This window comes from Pleurodeles waltl, chromosome 11 (assembly GCF_031143425.1).
Source record: "Pleurodeles waltl isolate 20211129_DDA chromosome 11, aPleWal1.hap1.20221129, whole genome shotgun sequence".
In the NCBI taxonomy this organism is placed as follows: Eukaryota; Metazoa; Chordata; class Amphibia; order Caudata; family Salamandridae; genus Pleurodeles; species Pleurodeles waltl.
The window spans coordinates 507,480,963-507,502,162 of NC_090450.1; the positions used below are offsets into that span (position 1 = coordinate 507,480,963).

The window sequence follows — 21,200 nt, forward strand, 5'->3', positions numbered from 1 at the left end:
AGAGTGGTCGCAAAGTGGGCAGATTGGTTTTATTCACAACCACATGCATTAGCACCACTTTATAGAGTTTGCCAGTGAAGCGCTACTTTTGTTTTCTTGTCTTTCTTTGAATAGCATTGTTTTCCCAGGATTGGGAAGTGCACCATTCCTGGAGGTACTGCATTACCTGGTTGATGCGTACAGTGGAAAACGTTTGTTTGCTCCTCAGCTCGTCTTTGGTCCACCCACAAGAAAACCAGCTGATCGCATGGATTTATCTACCTCACCACTGTATAGGGCCCCCCTTCAGAATATGATGAACCCCACCCCTCTCCCCCTCACCACACTTATCTCACACCACCTACCTCTCTACAATGCCCACTTCTCTGCCAGCTGCCCGCCCTTCTTCCTCTTTCTCTTCCTCTTCTTCCCTCTCTTTCTGTCTCTGTCTCACTCCTCCTCACTTGCTGAAAACCATGACTTCAACAAACGGCTCTTACCCTCTGTTTCCTCTCCTTTCCTACTTTCCTTTATTTGTTCTCCTGTGAAATGGATCCAAAAAACAAAAACACTTCAGCTGCAAATGTCGTCTTTTTCTGACCTTTTTTTCTTCCAAGGTGCAGCCTCAGGATGGAGGGAAAAAAAGGTTCAAAATAGGGGAACTAAACTAAACAAAGCAAGACAGAGTGGTCCCAGAGTGGGCAGATTGGTTTTGTTCACAACCACACACACATTAGCGCCACATTACAGAGTTTTCCAGTGAAGTGCTACTTTCGTTTTTCTCCTGTTTCCTTGAACAACATTGGGGCTTATTTACAAGCCGGTTGTGCCACTAGTATGTCACTTTTTCCGATATTAAAAGTGACGCGCCGGTGGCACAAGGGGCTTGTAAATAACTCCTATTGTTTTCCCCGGATGGGGATGTGCACTATTCCTGAAGGTGCTGCAATACCTAGATGATTTGCAGAGTGGAAAATAATCAACTTGATCCTTATCAGTTATTTTCCTTATTTTAGTTTATAAAATGTGTACTGCGGCTCATGTTCAGGGATGTGGTCTTTTTAAACCAGACTGCTTAAGTTTTGTAAGGATATAAGCAATGAGCATTTAAACTGGTCCCTTACGGGCCCTATAGTCATGTCCTTAACTTTTCAGGCAAAAACACTCATTGATTTCTGAATAATAAGTGTAAAAGCGTTGAGGTAACTATGTTGTTCCTACTTACATTTTACATGCTTTACTTAATCTTGCATTCCCTGAGTGTTTGCATTTTCCAGGATGTTGTTAATTTTTTTTTTGTCAGCCAGCATATTACCCTTGTCTCCCCTCCCTCATAACCTATTTCAAATTTTCGGGTACTTGAGCGCCAGCAGTCATATGAATGGCAGTAGCACTATGCAAATATCACTTCACTGCATACAAAAAAAACAAAAGTATAAGAACATTATCATTTTCAGTGTCAAGAGCTCTAACCTCCACAAACGCGAGACTGATTGCATTGCAAATGCTTGTTTTCCGTTGCTTTTACAAGATTTATACCAGATGATTTTTGGTTCCATTTTTGAAACTCCAAAACCTTTGATATTGTGTTCAGGCGTATCGGACACTGCTGGAATTAGGGGATGAGGTAACATGCCACTGTTTAAACTTGTTTCTGCGTGTGGCGGTACGCTCTAGAAATTCTATGAGCTTTGAGTGACTAAAAGTACTCACCCAGTTGTCCATTTCTGCTGTGAAGGGTCAGCGCTATAACTGTGGATTGCTCCTTTTAATGTCAATTGTTTTATTTCTGTGTTTAGATTTTTAATAATTTTTAATATTTAACATGTTTATTTACTTAGTTGTATTCCATCTTTACATTTTATTTTATGGTGGGTTTTATTTGATCGACCTAAGTTTTGTATTTATTGTGCTCTTTTAGGGCTCCATGTCAATTGAATACTGCTATTTTGTCTGTCTGCCTAGACCCTTTGTGATTTGTAGATGTTCCTTCTTTATGTGAGCCACTGGGAATGTGATAGAAAGTCCAAGGACCTGTAAATGCCTTTTTAAATGTTTTGATTAATGTATGAACACTGTTACTTTGAAAAGAAACCAACATACAATAAAGCATATTATATATATTATTTATTTATATATATATGTATATATATATATATATATATATATATATATATTATATATATATTATTTATATATATTATTTATATATATACTTTCATACATATATAAATACATACACATATGATTCTTAGTATGCTTTCTCTTTTTTCAGTCAGGGGCCATTATGACAGTCCTTGCAGCAGTATGCACAAAGATGCCAGAAGCAAAATTAGCAATAATTCTTCTTCCTATGATCACGTTCACAGCTGGAAGTGTGAGTACGCATTTGGATTAACATTTTTAATGTTTCGAAATAGAATAACTATGTCTTAAAGAATATGACAGATTAATCTACTGAGGACAGACAGTAGGTAGCCCTGGTGTCTTTACTTATCAGCATGTTTAGCAATTTCGTCCCCAATTTTTTCTTTAAGTTTGTCTTTTATATTTTGAAGGGTCATCCATGCAATAATTTAGTTAAATCTGTAAAACCTGAAAACGTAAAGTACAAAATTATGTCATGCGTCTCTTAAAAAATGATTAAGAAATGCTTACCAGTGTATGTACACCATCCAGTTAGGAGTGGAAAAAGAGTAAAACCTTTTAATTTATTGTTTGCTCATTTCGTTATTTACATGCCTTCTGTAGGCTTTTACCACAGACTGGGATCAAGCATGTAGAAAATTTCACAGGGTCCCAATTTTACAGAGTGCAAGGGATACGTCTCCTTCTAAAACTGTTGAATTGAAACCCTGCAAGGCTGACACAAACAAATGTTAGTGACAGACTGTATTAACGTACCTCTTTTTGACATGGTTGCCCCTAATATTTGCCTGGTACTCTATGTGATTTTGACTGAAAGTGCAACCAGGACCCCCAGTGCCATATCTCCTTTCCAAAACTGAACAATTATTTCCACCATTAGCAAACCCTTTACCAACCTCTGTAAGTTCCTAGTAAATAGTACCCCTGATAACTAGGACTTGCGGTACTAAAGAGGGTCCCTAAGGGCTGCAACACGAATTGTGCCACCCTAGGGGACCCCTCGCCAAGCACATGATTGGCTGCCATTCCAGGCTGCGTGTCTTAGTGCTTACAAAAGTGAAAACACAACACACAGCATGTGTGCCATGTCCCCTAACACTGCATGCAATATATGTAAGTCACCCATACAGCATGCTTTACAGTCCTAAGGCAAGTTGCATTATATGAAGTGTGAGGGCATATCAGATAGAGCAGATATACCCCTGCTATGTCTTTGCAATTCTTAGACCTGATAAGTGGGCAGGGACGCCATTTATGCTGTGCTGGACATTGGTTAATGCAAGTTCCCCAGCTACATGATGGCTTCACTGAAGATATGGATGTTTAGTATCAAACATCTCATATTGATAACCCACACTGATGTCAGTGATGGATTTATCAATACATGCACCCAGAGGGCATCTTAGAGGTACCCCAGCCTGTGGTGTGCTTGCTGACTAGTTTGAGCCAGCTTGCCACTACTAGACAAGTGTCTGACCTCCTAAGGTGAGAGAGCCTTTGCTCTCAGTCAGTCAGCTACAAAGCCTGCTCTGGGAGGGGTGTTATACACCCCCACCCAACAGGATGACCTGCAAATCTAAATTCCAAGAAGCCCAGTGCCCTAGGTTTGCAGATCTGGCTTCCTTCAAAAGGGAGATTTTAACCCTACCCCTCCAAACCCCAGGGCTCATTTGGCACCTGGACAGGGAATTTTAGTGTTTAGAGATGTGTGTCCACCTCTCAGGTCAGGCCAACCCCTAAGGAGAGCTGCCTGATGTGGACACCACATTTCAGAATCTGCCATCTTGGTGTTGGCAGATTTAGGAATTCTGGGACAGTGTTATGCCCACTTCCCACAGGAAGTGGTCATATAGGGGTTGTAGTGACCGCAGGGGTGAATAGCCCCATGGCTACTACCCTGCACTCCCTGAAACACTTCTGAATTCAGTATTTAGGAGAGCCCCTGGCACCAGACAAGCAGATCTTGACGACCTAAGAAGACCAAGGACACTAAAGAGCTGTGAAAAGCGGAAGAGGAGAAAAAGAAGCAAGTGAACTTAGTACCAACCCCACCAGTCTGTCTGCATCCCTAGTTGAAATCTGCACCAAAGGCAACTTGTCCTGCAGATGTGAATCCAGAAACCTGGCAGGACTACTTGCCTTTAATAAACACTAAGACCTTCTGTGAACAGCAGATCTGTTCTCCAAACTCCAAAGAAAGGACTTTGTAGCCTCCGGAAGTGCCTAAACCCGACACATGAAGCCACCACTGCGCCTACTGCCTCCGGCACGAGTTGAAGTGGGTCACCAGTGCCAACATGATTCTCCAACCCTCCAGAGTCAGAGTCAATCATTGTTTTACTCCTCCTGAACTCCCAAGGACGCCTGCAGCCTCTGCATGCAGCCCCCTCTACCGCGACTGCACCAATAAGGAACACCTGACACCTGAAGACACCTCTGCACCATTCACCCCTGAGCTGTGGTGAAGAGGACCAAAGGTGCCTGTGTCCAAGTATCATGGGGCGAAATCCTTGCTTGTGGTTCAGCCAGACTGGCTTCCTGACCAGAGCCTGCAGTCTCTTTTTGCAGTTACCAATCTCAATTGAAACACGTTGGGCGTGGGATGCTTTCTGATGGATACAACTACCTGTGGATTCCTCACCTCATGAATACTCCCATGGCGCCAGCATTCTACGGAAATCTTCTTACTAGTCTCTGCACGTCGACGAGGACGTCACTGTCTCGCACGCGACGCCGTCTGACGTCATACAGGCAATAAGAGGTCCTCGACGACGTGCGGACGTCAGTTCCCTTTTTTCCGTGCATTCGAAACGGTTATCTTCGAGGGAGCAACTGTTACTCTTGCGGTTACAGTGTATATCTTGCTGCGTACTCTTTCTCCGTGGAAATAATGTCGCAGAGAAAGTCTGGATTTAAGCCTTGTCGTGAGTGTGGAGGCAAGATGTCGGTGACGGATCCTCATTCCGATTGCCTTTGGTGTTTGAGCTCCGACCACGACGTCTCGACTTGTGATTCATGTCAGCACATGAATCCGAAGGCCCTTAAAGAACGTGAGGCGAAGCTGTTTATGGCCAAGTCAAAGGAGAAGCATCACAAGAAGTCTTCTCCAAAACATCGGCGTCATCGAGACTCCCGGCGCCGTAGAGAATCTCGGCGTCATTCAAGGGAGGCTCGTTCCAGGTCTCCGGATCGGCGCCGAAAGACATGGGAGGTCAGCCCCACGGTGACGCCGCATCCTTCGACGCCGTTGCCCTCTCCGGCGTCACCAACTTCGCCTGGACAGGCGTCGGTGATTGAGGTATTGGAGCCTCAAGTGTTTTCTTCGGCGCAGACGCCGAGGCCGGAGTCGGGGTCGCCTCCGAGACAGGCACCCCAGTATCCGGCTTTTCCCACCCCTGGAGCCGATAGTTCCGCATTCTTGAATGCGATGTATGCCATCTTCCAACAGATGGCTCCAGGGGGTGCTCCGGCTGGGCCTTTGGCCTTTTCTTTGGGTGATCCTGCGCCTCTTCGGCCGGCACCCTTTATGCCCTTTCTCCCGTTTGGGAACGTGGGCTCGGCGCCAGTGTCGGCGCCGGTGGCCGCTCCGGTGGCTTCAGAAGGATTGGCCCCGGGGATTTCCATCCCGTCGACGTCGGGATTTCGGCCTGTGACTCCGGTGGGTCCATCTGCTTCAGCTGCTCTTTCGTCGGCGCCGAAGTTACATGTGGCGCCGGACGCGGCGTCGGTGGCTTCTGAAGATCGGCGCCGATCTTCGACTTCGGCGGAGGCATTGTCGACTCCGCGTATTGAACAACGACTTCATTCGAGGAGACGTGCTCTCCGGGTACTAGAAGAGCAGGAGTACCAACGAGCCCTAGAGGAAGGAGAGCTAGAGGACTCGGGTGATGGGCTGCGTGGACTGGAGTCGGCCAGTGGGCTGGACACTTCCCCTGAGTGGGACCTTTCGTCCCCGGGGGAATATACTGAGGAAGCTGCTTCCTTTCATACAGTGGTACGGAAGGCAGCTAGTTTTTTGGACCTGCCTTTGCCGGTGGTGGAGGCAAAACAAAACCTTTTGACGGAGGTGTTGCATCCGGCCTCAGCCGCGGCGGAGCCTCTGTTACCTTTTAATGACGCTCTGCTGGATCCGGTTTTAGAGGTGTGGAAGAGGCCGGCATCTTCCCCAGCAGTTCACAGAGCCGTGGCCAGGAGGTATCGGACGGCTCCAACTGATCCTGGTTTCCTATCTAGGCACCCTACGCCGGAGAGCTTGGTAGTGCAGGCCTCCTGTTCGTCCAAGTCAGCGCCTGGTTCTTTCCCGACGGTGCCTGGGGACAGAGACTCAAAAAAGCTAGAGGCGCAGTCGAAGAAGATTTTTTCGTCCTGCAGTCTGGCGTTAAAGGCCACTAATGCGACCTGTATCCTGGGGAGGTATATTCATGCTCTGATGGATGACATCTCCTCTTCGTTTACAGAGCTTCCCCAGGGTCTTTTGGATCTTGTCTCTGATGCCCAGGCTGCTGCGACCCAAATTATCCAGACGGGACTGGATACCACCGACTCGGTAGCCAGAGCAATGGGCACAACTGTGGTGGAAAGGAGACAGGCCTGGCTCCGTAACTCGGGCTTTTCGGCAGATGTACAGTCCACATTGTTGGATCTCCCGTTTGATGGGGACAAACTGTTTGGGGCTAAGGCTGATTCGGCCTTGGAACGTTTTAAGGAGAGCAGGGCCACGGCTAAGTCGTTGGGACTCCAAGCTCCTTCTTCCACGGCCTCTTCCAGATTCTTCAGGAGGTTTCGTGGATTTGGGCGTGGCTCTTCCTCCTCTTCCTTTCGGGGAAGATATCAGCAACCTGCCTCTTCCCACCCCTATAGATCTTTTAGGGGGAGGGGTAGGGTCCGCACCAGGGGAGCCTCTCAGCAGCACTCTGCCTCTTCCTCATCCTCTGGCGGGGTGCAGCAGGGGAAGCAGCCTTAGGCTTCCACCATTTCCCACTCACTCCTCTCCTGTAGGGGGAAGATTACAGCATTTTCTCACCAAATGGGAGACTGTTACGTCGGACACTTGGGTTCTCAGTGTTGTGGGAAAAGGCTACACCCTTCCCTTTCGGGAGTTTCCGCCCCTCATCCCGCCCCGCCCTTCGTATTGTTCACAAGAACACCTCCTGTTGCTAGAACAGGAGGTAGAAGTCCTCCTTTTAAAGGGCGCGGTGGAGTTGGTCCCGGAGCAGGAAAGGGGTCAAGGAGTTTACTCAAGGTATTTCCTGATTCCCAAGAAGGATGGTCGTTTGAGACCAATTCTGGACCTGAGGATCTTGAATTGGTTCCTCAAGCAGGAAAAGTTCAAGATGCTGACCCTAGCACAGGTGCTTTTGGCGTTGAACATGGAAGACTGGATGGTGTCTGTCGACTTGCAGGATGCTTACTTTCATATCCCGATACTCAAGTCACACAGGAAGTATCTCCGGTTTGTGGTGGGATCGCAACACTACCAGTTTGCGGTCCTTCCGTTTGGTCTTACTTCAGCACCTCGAGTCTTCACGAAGGTGATGTCGGTGGTTGCGGCAGAGCTCAGAAGGAAGGGGATAGCAGTATTCCCTTACTTGGACGATTGGTTGATCAAAGCCAAGTCCCCGGAGCTTGTGTTGCGTCATCTGCAGTCAACAACCCAGTTGTTGTTCGACCTGGGCTTTTCGGTGAACGAGCCCAAATCTCACCTGGAGCCCTCTCAGCGCCTCCTGTTCATAGGGGCAGTACTGGATACAACATTGGGTCGGGCCTTTCCTCCGCCTCAGCGGATTCAAGATATTCAGGATTTGGTTCCAATGTTTCGAAATGGAGCGGTAGTTCCAGTCCTCAAGGTCCTTCGTCTGCTCGGTCTTTTTGCCTCCTGCATTCTGTTGGTCACGCATGCTCGCTGGCACATGAGGGCTCTTCAGTGGTGCCTCCGAAGGCAGTGGTCTCAACACAGAGGGGATCTAGAGGGTACTGTCAAGATCTCCAGAGATGCTGCTGTGGATTTGAAGTGGTGGATTGCAAGCAACAATCTTTCACAAGGAAAGCCGTTCCAGCAGTCGCCACCAGTGGCCACAGTCATAACGGATGCTTCCACTCTAGGGTGGGGAGCTCATCTGGGGGATCTGGAGATCAAAGGTCTTTGGTCTCCAGAGGAACAGATTTTTCACATCAATCTGTTAGAGTTACGGGCTGTACGTCTGGCTCTCAAGGCCTTCCTCCCTTCCCTTCGTGGTCAGTCGGTACAGGTCCTAACGGACAATACTACCACGATGTGGTACATAAACAAGCAGGGAGGAGTGGGGTCGTACCTTCTCTGCAGAGAAGCTCTTCGACTATGGTCCTGGGCAAAGGACCATCGGATTTGCTTGATAGCAAACCATCTGGCCGGAGTCTTGAACGTGCGTGCGGACAGTCTCAGTCGCCACTTCTCGGCAGACCACGAGTGGCGTCTCCATCCAGATCAAGTCCGTTTAATCTTCCACAAGTGGGGGTTTCCTCGGGTAGATCTGTTCGCCACTCGAGAGAACGCGCATTGTCCGTTGTTCTGCAGCCTTCAGTATCCGATGCAGGAAGCGTTGGGGGACGCGTTTCAAATGACCTGGTGCGGCCAGTTGCTTTACGCGTTTCCTCCCATACCCTTGATTCCTCGAGTATTGAGGAAGATTCGCCAAGACCGGGCTCTAGTAATCTTAATAGCTCCGGATTGGCCAAGGAGGGTGTGGTACTCCGACCTTCTCCAACTCTCAACGTGCCCGCCGCTCCGTCTCCCTTTCAGGGCAGACCTCCTCTCACAGTCGCAGGGGCAGGTTCTACACCCCAACCTCCAGAGTCTGCACCTACATGCCTGGAGATTGAACGGGGCAACCTGAGTTCCTTCTCTCTCCCGCCTGAGGTAGTGGATGTTATATTAGCGGCCAGGCGACACTCCACTAAATCTATCTACGCTAATAGGTGGTCTAAATTTGTTGCGTGGTGTGGAGAGAGGCAGATTGATCCTTTACATGCTCATCTATCGGACGTTTTGTCTTTTGCTCTATCTCTGGCGCAGAAAGGCTGTGCAGTGGCTACCATTAAAGGTTATTTATCGGCCTTGTCAGCCTTCATATGTCTTCCAGACCAACCATCTTTATTTAAATCCCCTATTGTTATCAGATTCTTGAAAGGTCTTCTAAATCAATATCCTCCAAAGCCATTCGTTATGCCGCAATGGGATTTGTCCTTAGTCCTGACTTTCCTTATGGGGTCCCCTTTTGAACCTATGCATTCTTGCCCCTTGAGGTATTTGGTTTTAAAAACAGTCTTCCTGATAGCTATAACATCAGCAAGGAGAGTGAGTGAGTTGCAGGCCTTATCAGTAAAACCCCCTTATACAACTTTTTATGGGGATAAGGTGGTGTTGAGGACCAAGGCTGCTTTCCTCCCGAAGGTTGTTTCACCCTTCCATTTGGCTCAGGCAATTACTTTGTCCACGTTCTATCCTCCGCCTCATCCTTCCAAAGAGGAAGAAAGACTGCACCGTCTGGACCCAAAGAGAGCGTTGAGCTTCTTTATCGATAGAACAAAGGATTTCAGGCTGGAGGATCAGCTGTTTATTGGATACGTGGGCAAGAGGAGAGGAAAGGCAGTCCACAAGAGAACACTATCCAGGTGGGTTGTTCTTTGCATTAAAATATGTTACTCTTTGGCAAAGAAGGATCCTCCTGAGGGCATTAGAGCTCATTCCACCAGAGCTAAGTCGGCCACTTCGGCCTTAGCCAGAGGTGTTCCTGTGGTCGACATCTGCAAGGCCGCAACTTGGTCGTCCCTTCACACTTTTGCAAAACATTACTGTTTAGATTCTGAGGTTAGAAGGGACGGCCATTTTGCACGGTCAGTGCTGCAGGATTTCTTGGTTTGACCATTTAGGCACCCACCGCCGGGCGTGGTACTGCTTTGGGACTCTATTCATGAGGTGAGGAATCCACAGGTAGTTGTATCCATCAGAAGAACGAGTTACTTACCTTCGGTAACGACTTTTCTGGTGGATACATTAGCTACCTGTGGATTCCTCACGGTCCCACCCGCCTCCCCGTTGCCTTTATGGTCTTGCCAAGTAATCCTTGAGTGTGCTCCTCTTGGTCTTTGAGGGTGCAATAGATGTATATATATAATATATTTATATATATGTAGGTATATGTCTATATATCTTTATGTATATACTTGGTGTGTGTATATATTTTAAAAGAGAGAGTTTTATATATATATATATATATATATATGTACATAAAAAGATTTACAGTTATTCATACAATGTGGTGTATTTTTACATTATAATGGATGTTGCTTTGTTCTTTCATTGCATTGCCTGGTTGTTCTCATGCACGTAAAAAATGATTGGTACTGACGTCCGCACGTCGTCGAGGACCTCTTATTGCCTGTATGACGTCAGACGGCGTCGCGTGCGAGACAGTGACGTCCTCGTCGACGTGCAGAGACTAGTAAGAAGATTTCCGTAGAATGCTGGCGCCATGGGAGTATTCATGAGGTGAGGAATCCACAGGTAGCTAATGTATCCACCAGAAAAGTCGTTACCGAAGGTAAGTAACTCGTTCGTTTGGCACCCTGCACCCGGCTGCCCCCTTGCTGCTGGTGGTGTACTGCTGGTGCTGCCTTGGACCTTGCCCACCACTCACCTTAACTCCTGGAAATTAGTTTTGTAAGTCGCTGTACTCTACCTGTTTGCAGAAATTGTTTTTCATACTACGTGAACAATTCTTCTCACATGTCTAATCATATATAAAAATACTTGTTATTTTTATAAATTGGTGTGGATCTCCTTGAGTCGTGCATTTCATTTATTGACTGTTGTGTGTATTAAGCCTAAAGCTGCTCGACCACACAACCTCCAAATAGAGCTTTTTGAGATTTTAGTTTTTTGTATAGCAAGCCCCTGTCCACTCCTTGGGGAACCACTGGACTCTTTCCACAATATATCTAGATATTGACATACACATGAAGAGCCAGCTTCCTTCACAGACCTTTACCGAGTTTGTCTCTGGTGTCTGGGTTCTTCACACAACTCAAAGTGATGCGACAACTGTGCCAGGATGAACCTAAAGGTCATCCGGGACTGCAAGGACAAGCTGTATGTAGCAGAACACTGCCAGAAGATGCTTAAGGGTCAGTCTTGTTCGAGGACACATTCAAGTTCTTGCCTTCTTCCCACCACTCTTGTCAGAAGAAGTTGCAAGGATGTCCGAATACCCCTCAATCTTGGTCCTGGTCGCCAACTGCAAAGCAGATTCCTCAGCTGATCGCAACTCTGCTTGAATTTCCCAGGCCATTGACAATGCCGCAACAGGTCGAAGACTTCAGAAAGGCTATGTTGCATATATTCGCCACCCTTTCGCATTGTCTGGCATGCCTTTGGCCCCATGGGACAGAGGAGGCCTCCAGTCATACTACCACCAGAAGATCATCCCATGCCGTCTGTGCCTCTTAACCCCACTGCAGGGTCCGCCTTCACTCCAGGACCAATGCATGTCCCGACTTCTCACCCAGGGCTGAGATCTTTGCTGGTTCCCCAGGTGTCCACGCCAGTGCTGAGGCCACAGACCCTTAGGAAGAACCATTTGTCCTTCTGACTCTAAAACAAATCTACCTCGACCGATGTTGCACCAAACTGACTGGGATTGAATTGTAAATTCTTACATTAAGTGTATAGTTTCTGATTCAAATCAAAATCAAGTTGCTGAACATTTACAAACAGTTTTGTAACTCAAATTACAATTCTGAGACAGCACTTGTATCATTAACTGAGTTATTATTGTGTGCTCATTAGAGTTCGTATTGCAGGTGTCACAATAGACTGTATCGGTCAAATACAATTTAGAATAGTAACCTTTTTGTTTCAAGCTGTGTCCGAAAAGAAATGTAAAATATTGTAGAATATCTTATGAAAACCTTAGTGTGTTTGGGCTGATTCTCGTATTCTGTTTTATTTCAGGCTTTGAAGGCTATCTTGGCACTGGATACCGCAGGTTTAATTCTTGGTTGGAGGCTATTTGACCATGCAGCCCATCTTGGTGGAGCTTTGTTTGGAATGTAAGGGCTATTTTATTTTGTTAGAAATATAGTAAATAAGCATTATTCCATACATATGTTTTTATAAGATAAGCATTAGTATTTTCTGTATCTTTTTACTTGCTTGGAAATCAGGAATTTAAACACTAGTAGCAATAATCCACAATCTTAATGACCTGCAAGTTGCTCATCAAATGTACTGGTCCTTTGTCACAATGATTCTAAGAATGCAACATACTAACACCACCAATTTCTGATGAATAGTTCTAGCCGCAGACTCATCACCTTTAGAATACTTTAAGGAGCCAGACTGGACCTAGAGATGTTTTCTAGCCATGCCAATATGTGGCGCCTTGAGGCTCCAGGGTGACATTGTAATACCTTGCAAGTGACTGAGCAGAGCTGCGTATAACTGCCAGCCCTGCAAAGTGATGTCAGTTTGTTTCTTGGCACATATTTAGAGCTTCGTTCACAACTTGACAGTCTTCCGACGACTCAGTCAGACAGTGTGCAAGGAAAATGTCCTATCCAAACATGCAGGATTTAAACCGGGCCGAGACTGCAGGAAGCAAATGTCGGGTGCAGACCAGCACAGTATTTTTTTGTGATACTTGGGGTCCTGTCACAAGTGTGCACTTACACACTTGAAAGTGCACTGATGCACTTGAAAGTGATCCAGGAACTGGAGGCAAAGCTCTACATCTCTAGACATAAGAAGAGGTAGTAGTTGATGCACAAATACTACCCCAAGGCACAGAGTTGATTCCTGCCTCTGTCACAACATTATTCCTGTGAAAAAGCCTAGCTCAAAGTGCAAGCCTTACATGAATTCAAATGAAAAATGCCCCATAAGTGGCAAAAAGCCAAGCGGGACTCAAAACCATCCTGCCACTTAAAGACAGTGAGAAGACTCCTTGGATGTCAAGCTATAGATCTCAGTCTTCTGGTGTTAGTCAGTCAACCAACATCTTTATTTGTTTAAATATATACCCTAAGGAACAGGATAATTAAACCTAATGCTGCACATTTCATAAGGTCCCAGTAAAAAGATATGTTATTATAAAAAGTATCAATTTATAATATTTTACGTAGTAAAAACATTCTATATAGATAAAATGTTTTAGCATAAAGGGTAACTTTTATCATTAAAAATGTTTAAAAACAGTGTAATTGAAAGATATTTACACTGAAAACATTACAATACCTAATGCTACCCTGCAAATCAATTGCTCAACATACTAAAAAATTCAGCTTAAGAATATTTATAAACAATAGAAGTATAAGGTTCAATAATATTTCGACAAGGGCAGTGCAGTGACCAAGGGTACATAACATAATCCTACATATCTAGTCATTAATAATCTCAGCTTAATTGAAAATTGAATATATTTGTCCACAGTCTGCCTAAGTCCAGCATGCTTCAAAATGGGAAACATCAACTGCTTTCTTAGAACTTTAGAAAATGGCATGAAATGAATTGTGCTCTGTGGTGAATAATCATCACATGGGCATAGTATGAGCTTATCAAACTATTGAACTGGTATTGGAAACTGAACAATGAGGTATACAGTCAGAAGCCTGAAGTGTATCAAAAGATATCCGTGCTGTAGGTTTGTGACCGAGGTGAAGTATGATGCTACTCCAAATGAAGGTTCAGTTAATAAGTAATTTTTAACAGTTTGCTGCTGAAGTTCACAGCTGGCTCTGGCATTATTGTAAAAATGGGCCTTAACACTGCCCTTGCAAGTGTGTGGCTTACTGTACAACTCGGGCATGTCCAAACTGCGTCATACGTTCTTTATGTATTCTAACCAAGGGATTTTAAGGGCTTTGTCTAGTTTAGGGCAGTCCTGCATAACCGGTCTGTTAAGACCAGTTTCATACTTAGTTCAGTATCACAGAAGAAATGGGTGCAATTTAATATATACGTAATATAACCAAACTGCATTTTGGCATGGCAAACATAAGTTGAACTTCTATTAGGTATATCCAGTAACCTCCTCAACAATCCATTTTCCAATATCTTCAAATCCATAATTTGAAGTGGGAACACTTTTAGCTTTATTTACTGCCATCAAATTCTATAGTGGTTTGACCCCCAAACTTGGTGGCAAAACCAAAAAGCTCCTCAATGCTCCTTGGAAACTCAGATTCTGATCCGCTCCTATGCTTTCCAGTTTAGAAAAATTAGATACTGATTCAATCTTAAATTTGTTCAAATGGTAACCCTTGTTTTTTGACCTAGTCATAGCCACAGGTCATAATTGGAGTGTTGTTATGATTAATGGAGAGAGCTAGACCTGACATAAACCTAGAAAAATGATCAAGTAGCCTTTGAAGACCTACTAGGATTCTAACAATGAGCACCGCATCGTTGGCATAGAGTAACACCAGGACAAGGCGGGATCCTACTTGAGTCTACATCCAGACTAACCAACATTTTCCCAAGGCTGTTATTATAATGAGAGAAAAAAAGGGGCAAGTACAGAGGTATGACGAAGAGTCCACCCAACCCCCCCCCCCCCCCCCCCCCCCCAAAAAACGAAAAAAAACTAACCTTTTTTTGCCTCAGTCATTTCACTGTTCGGTAGCAGTAACATAAGTATGCAGTTACTTCAGGAAGCAAACTGTGTTTTCCAACCCATACCAAGCATAATTTGTCACAACTTTGATCTATTTATGTAGTCCGTTGCAGAGCTCAAATCCAAACACGCAAATTTCAAATTGCCCAGCTTGGATTTGGTATACTTGCTTATCAGTAAGTACAGGTTAACGCTTTGTTAAATAGTACTGACGCCTGAACAAAAAACATATTGCAGGTCTAGAAGAATGTGATTATCCTGGGCCCATGTTTCAAGGTGATCTAAGACAATCCTGGCCATAATTTTGGCTGTACTGTCAATCAAATATATGGGTGGTAACAACATTTATGGTCCAATTTATCCCACTTCTTGAAAATCGGTACAATTGTAGCATTGGACCAAGATAGTTGAGTGCTTGCTTTGAAATTGTCTTTAATACATTGGCCAGCAAAGGGGCCCAGAGATCAATGTCACCCTTAAATAGATCCACAGGCACCCCATCTTGGCCTGTTACCTTACCACCAGGGTGTAGGAAGCTGGCTTTTTATGTAGTGTACCAAAAAGAAGTACACTATGTAGAAAGTCCAGACGACTCTTATTGGTTTACAGGGCTTAAATTAGTAATCCCAAATGGTCTCTTTGTGGTAATGTGGGTGAGCAGTTCAGGCTTATCAGAGAGTAGTAGTTTGGTGTTCAGAACAAACACTTCAACAAAGTTAATAACCGACCCTGCTGCACTCAGAAAGTCCACATATAAATCAGTCTTTCAGTTGAAAACAGTTGTGAATTGATAGTTCATCAGAAGGCATCAGCATAGGTCCATCGAGTGATCAACGTTCCTTAACCACAGCCATCGTACTCAGTTGGATGAACATCTTTGCATAAGCAAGCCAACACGTGTTTTGTCAAAACAAGTGACTTTTTCAAGGCTGCAAGATATATACAAACATTTATTGTAATAAATACCCTATCAAAGAATGTTTGAGGATGATAGCATGTTAAAATGGAGTGTGAGAGTACAAATGGTGAATCATGCGTCAACTGAAGATAAAAGGTGGTAAGTTGCCCTATGCCAATAAGAAAGGGAAGTAGTGAGAGAGATGATCGTAAAAACACGCCTATTATATAAGTAAGAAAGTCAAAGAACCCAGTGTCCGCATACCCTGAGTGACATAAAATAGTAGCGATGGCATAGGAAAAGTGTTACAAATAGAAAATTCTAATAAAACCCCATCACCAACATCAGGGAGGTACCTTGAAATGATGATAGTGTATCATAGCTGAGAAATGAAGAAAAGCATACCTCAAAGCAAAGGTGCGGTCCAGAAAGTAACAAATGTAGCAAACTGCAAACAGTAAGTAAGTGGTCAATAACAACCTTAGGGCTTTACCATAAGGAGTGTGCTGGAAATGATTAACAGACTCACTGATAACAACACCATGTGTTACAGTTTGAAAAATTACAGTGTCGAATATTACTATTTCCCTTCCAGAATACTGAAGGGCGAGCCGGTTAAAAAATTAGGAACCTTGTCCAGCTCACCCCCCAATGAATTAATAATACCAATATTGCTGGGATCAAAATTATTGTTATAAAAATTAATTAATAAAAATTCCCTAGCTCTACAATCAAGTGTAAGCGTTTAAAAATGAGGTGCGATTGAATTCTACCACACAATTCTCCCCGGAAAATTAAGTGAAAAGAGGGTAAGCATCTCCCAGTGGCTCTACCCTCGTTGGAGGGAATTGCAGGAGTGAAATAAGAAGTAAATCCATCCAAGTGTAATGGGACAGTAGCCCAGCAATTTACATCAAAATTGCCCACAAAGCCCTGCCATTCTGGGTTCTTACACTTGGTCCCCAAGCTTGCCACGCTCCATGAAGCAAATTTATATGCAACAGAGGGTCGGGTTTGCAAGGAAAATATAGAATTTAATGATGGTAGTGAACAGTGGGCCACGCTGTCACACTCATAACAATTCAGAGAGTCTATAGGGGTTGCCAAACGATTAGTACCTGGGCAAGTAGAGCACTTGTAATTGGATGAAGAGGCAGGCTATGCGATATGTGCCCTGTAAGTCAGTCAATGGCAATATTGCATACTGCACATCTGTTAGTTACTGGGACTGAATGGGTGAATGAGGGGGGCCCCTGGCTAGAGAAACCACAATTAGTGGCGTAAGAAATAATGGAACAGGTTCGGGTCTATACAAAGATCCCAGGGGCACCGCCACAACCCTATTGGGACCTAGCAAAACTAAAAAGATCTTATTGAAAATATGGTGTACATCATTAGGATTCCTAAAGTTAATTTCAGCACAGTCTTTACAGTCCGATTTCAAACTGTTCCCAATCCTTTTCTCCGTTGAACCATATTAATCTGTCTATATAATAGAATCACCAAAACCATCTCACCCCTTCAGCAATGAACTACTTTATTCACTAGTTGCTCTTGACTCTACCATTTTGGAAGCCTCAGCGATGGGGCACATTTAAGAATTACAACACATGGGATGGCTTCAGATGGAGGAGGGAGTGAAAAAGACTTCCCAGTTGTTTGTATAGAATGTTTATCACTCAGGACCTGCCCGGGCAGGTGGAGCAATACTGGGGTTCTCAGAAGACGTGTTGCTAAGCGTAGCATTTTTTTTTTAGTATAGTTACAGATGTAGTGGATGGGGTAGAACTTAAACAGTCATTTTGAATACAAAGCAGAGCCCCCTTGCTAGGGTGTACACTTGCATTAGAATTTAGAATGCATTCCTCAATAGCGCTCAGGCGAGCAACAACAGGTCCATGCACTTTGTTATCAATCCCTCCAAGCTATGGTATTTCTCATGGGTAGAAGCTAAAGTAGGTTGTCCGCATTTACCATGCCTTCCTTGTTAGCAAGTACTGCAGTTGCATTTGTTGTAAGTTTAGATGCAGGTTTCCCCTACCCCCGTATAGTGCACACAGTCCTTTTTCTTTTTAGTGGTTGGTGGCGAACGGGGTGCCAGAACCTAATTTTGTCTCTGTTTCTTCAGGTGGATCAGTGGCATACCTAAATCGTATGGATTAGCCCTTCTCCCACTAAATGAGGGACAGCCAGAAATTGGCAGCAAAGTGGAAATGGAAGAAGGGTCGAGATTGTCATTGTTACCAGAAGCATCATACGCTTCTATTTTGGTGATACCCAGTCTTTCTTCCACAGAATCAATCTCTTGGTTAATGGCTCCCATTGAAGTACTTAAGAAGCTAGCAATAGAGATAGTTAAATTTCGCTCTTCACTGGCGATGGTTGCAGATTTTCTCTTCACCATCTTGCAAAGTATAGACACAAATCTCTGCTGCGAGTCTCGTAGCAAAACAGAGGCAGGGCCTGACCCAGCCTCCTTCAGGCTCTGCTGGGTGCAAATAGGCCTGCTCTAGCGCAGGTGCATTCTGCTGGGAAATGAGACATGTTATAAGTGCACAAGCCTACCTCCAGCAGGACTCCTCCCCCTCAGCAACATGTAATCCTGCCCAGACCCACCTCCAGCAGTCAAGCATCCCTGGTGTAATCCTTATCCAATATGCACCCCAATTGGTCCCTAGACCCTCTGAATTCCTTAGGCTGTTGTCAATCTGAAAGGTAGCTTCTTTCAAAGAGCGATTGCTGCATGTTTTCAATGCGCTTCTGGCTCACTCCGACACATCTTCAGGTTCCATAGAAATGCAGGTTCCCCAGTTGTGCTCCCATTGGTGAGGCCTACCCTGCGTCCATGTGCCCTCTTGGTACCCAGTACTGTTCACATCTCGATGCCGGTTCTTCCACACTGACACTGAGGACCACGTTGGTCCCTTCCATGGCACTGCAGATACCAACTCCACCATTCAAGATCCATTTCCAATGCTCTTCTCCTACCTTGAACCAATGTCAGCCCATTCCAGGATTATGTCACACTATGAGATAACAGAGGCACAGCCACTCAGTCCTATGCTCAGCCGCGACCCGATTACTATCAAAGACTAGACTCTTTCGTCAGACCTGATTTTGATGCATTTTAGGATATACCTAATTTTAATGTCCCTCATGACACTAATGATGATGATGTAGAGGTGTCTTTACTTCCTCTTCCTTATACTGATGATGACTTATGGTGAGACTTACAAAATGCCAGTGGGCTATATACATTCACAGAAACTGAAGTAGACTTGCTATCTGCACCACCAATGGAAGAATGCGCCTTCTATGCAGTGGTGGTATGAAGGGCGGCTGGGCCCTAGGCTTCTAGTTGTCCATGACTAAAGCAGTCAAATTTATTAACTGAAATTCTTCAGCCAGAGACAGCTTCATCTGTCACTGTTGCCATTCAGTGATGCCTTTAATGACACTCTTATGGCAGCATGGGCTTTTTTTCTAGCACTGGCCTGCGTCTAGGCGACCTAGACCTACTGCTGGTGATCCAGATTTCCTGACCTAACATTCAGTACCAGAAAGCCTGGTAGTCCAGGCATCAATAAGTAAGGCAAACCAGACTAGTCCTCTGGATAGAGAGTCAAACTGAACTGATACTTTCGAATAGATGTTCTCCTCAGCTAGCCCTTAAATCCATCATTGCAGTGTGCCTTGGAGATACAGTCACTGAGACTTTCTCGTATGAACGACGCCATGGCCATGAACTTACAACCAACAATAGAACTGTGATTTCTCCAGGACACCTCCGTCCCAGACATTATCAATCGTATCGATCACTGGATATAGAATGCCCTGGAGGTGGCCAGGGTGACAGTCCTACAAAGCTGGAAGCAAAAACCTCCCCGACGCATGCTGACTGCATGCTTGACAAGTCTGTTCTGGTGTCCCATTGTCGTAGTTTGGACCCTTTTTCTGGGCAAGACTGCTGGTTAAAGGATGACAGTACTTTTGCTTGTAGGCAACTACGCCTTTCCTACAACAAGTCACAACTGTTGTCCCAACCTTACCGGCTCACTAGCAGCACCTCACCAGAAACACAATAGTAAAAGGTGATTTGTGGCAGCCTTTACGCATGGACTCGAGAATAAGATATCTCAAGGAGTGTCATAGTTAAACGGAGATTACCTCTTTCTCACAGATATATCATGTCTCATACAGACACAGGCAATGACAAAATGCAGTAAAGTTTCAATAGTTTTTATTTAACATAACTGCAATTTACGATAAGTTGCATGGGCTGCAATGATTAGGATAATGAATAATGCAGGAAACAGAATTGTGAAGACGAGAGTAATTATTACAAAGACCCCCACCATCTTGCAATGCATAGGAAAGACATACGAGATTTAATATGCCCTGATACCTTAATGTGAGAGGCCTAACCTCCTACCTAAAGGAGAGCTGGGTTTGCTAAACCTAATCTGCCAATGCCATGTCCATGAGAGGAGCCCCCAACCCTCGTTACCTATTGCAGACTCCGCAGGGAAACGGAGACTGGGTCAGCGTCAAGACGACTGCAGCATCGATATCAGCGATGGTGGCGAGGCCCTCCGGTCGGAATCCCTCTGATTATCTGTCTAAAGTGCAATGTATTTATACAGATCTACAAGGACCCCTGACGTAGGTGTGTTCCCAAACAATAGATAACAGACTTGCTTGGGACAGCAATCAATATAAACAATGCCTCGAAAGTATAGAGAGGGAAAATCCCTAAGTGTGAACACCTACTGTTTGTTTGTCTTTGTTGCTTGATCCTGACGCCTTAGCATGGTGACACTGATAATGTAACTCATAACAAGTGGCCTAACTATAAACAAGGCAGCCATCTTCTAAGAATTAAATAATTAAATGGGCTAAGACGGAGCAAGCTAAGTAGGTTAAAAGTCACTAGGTGACGGGGGCACGAGTCTGCAAGCCAGAGGCTAAGCTAACTCCTGTTATCCCATTAAAAACAAACTAGGATTCACAACACCATTAACCGATCACCTGTTGTCTCCTGGATCAATCAGACACGTTTAAAAGCATTCGGTCTCCTTTACCCTTACGCCCATCTTGATATGGTTCATTGTTTATTCATTGTTAACTCCTCCAGTGAGCTTAACAGAGGGAACTACGTAGCCCAATTACATGAGTTTCACATGTATATCAAGGATTTTCTCTTCCTAAAACAATACTGAATCGGATGATGGTATTTACCTTGTTACAGTTTATTATTAATTACTTTCTTTGTATAAATGGTGGGCAGTACAGTATTGGCGGTTTAAATATGGACCTTTGCTGGACTACTTGGTTATCATTCCTTACCTAGTTTACCCACTTTCTTAAGTATGATTCTGCTTCTGATTGGCATTTGGTGTTGATTGTGCATTGTAATATGCAAAATGCTCAATAAAGAAATGTTGAAAACAAAATACAGGTGCGCCACAGCACAATCCTTGGGGCCAGTCAAGCAGTTGCACAAACATTACAGAAACTTTAGGGGCTAT

The 21,200-nt window shown here is 44.7% G+C and overlaps 1 protein-coding gene across 4 annotated transcripts in view; it reads left to right on the forward strand.

Moving 5' to 3' along the window:
• Positions 1-21,200, forward strand: part of PARL (presenilin associated rhomboid like) — a 166,469-nt gene that overhangs the window by 120,768 nt on the left and 24,501 nt on the right. For all 4 annotated transcript variants that reach the window (XM_069213898.1, XM_069213896.1, XM_069213897.1 and 1 more), the window contains 2 exons: positions 2,255-2,356; positions 12,116-12,213. In XM_069213898.1, the coding sequence (XP_069069999.1) occupies positions 2,255-2,356; positions 12,116-12,213 (200 nt within the window). The remainder of the gene's footprint in view (positions 1-2,254; positions 2,357-12,115; positions 12,214-21,200) is intronic.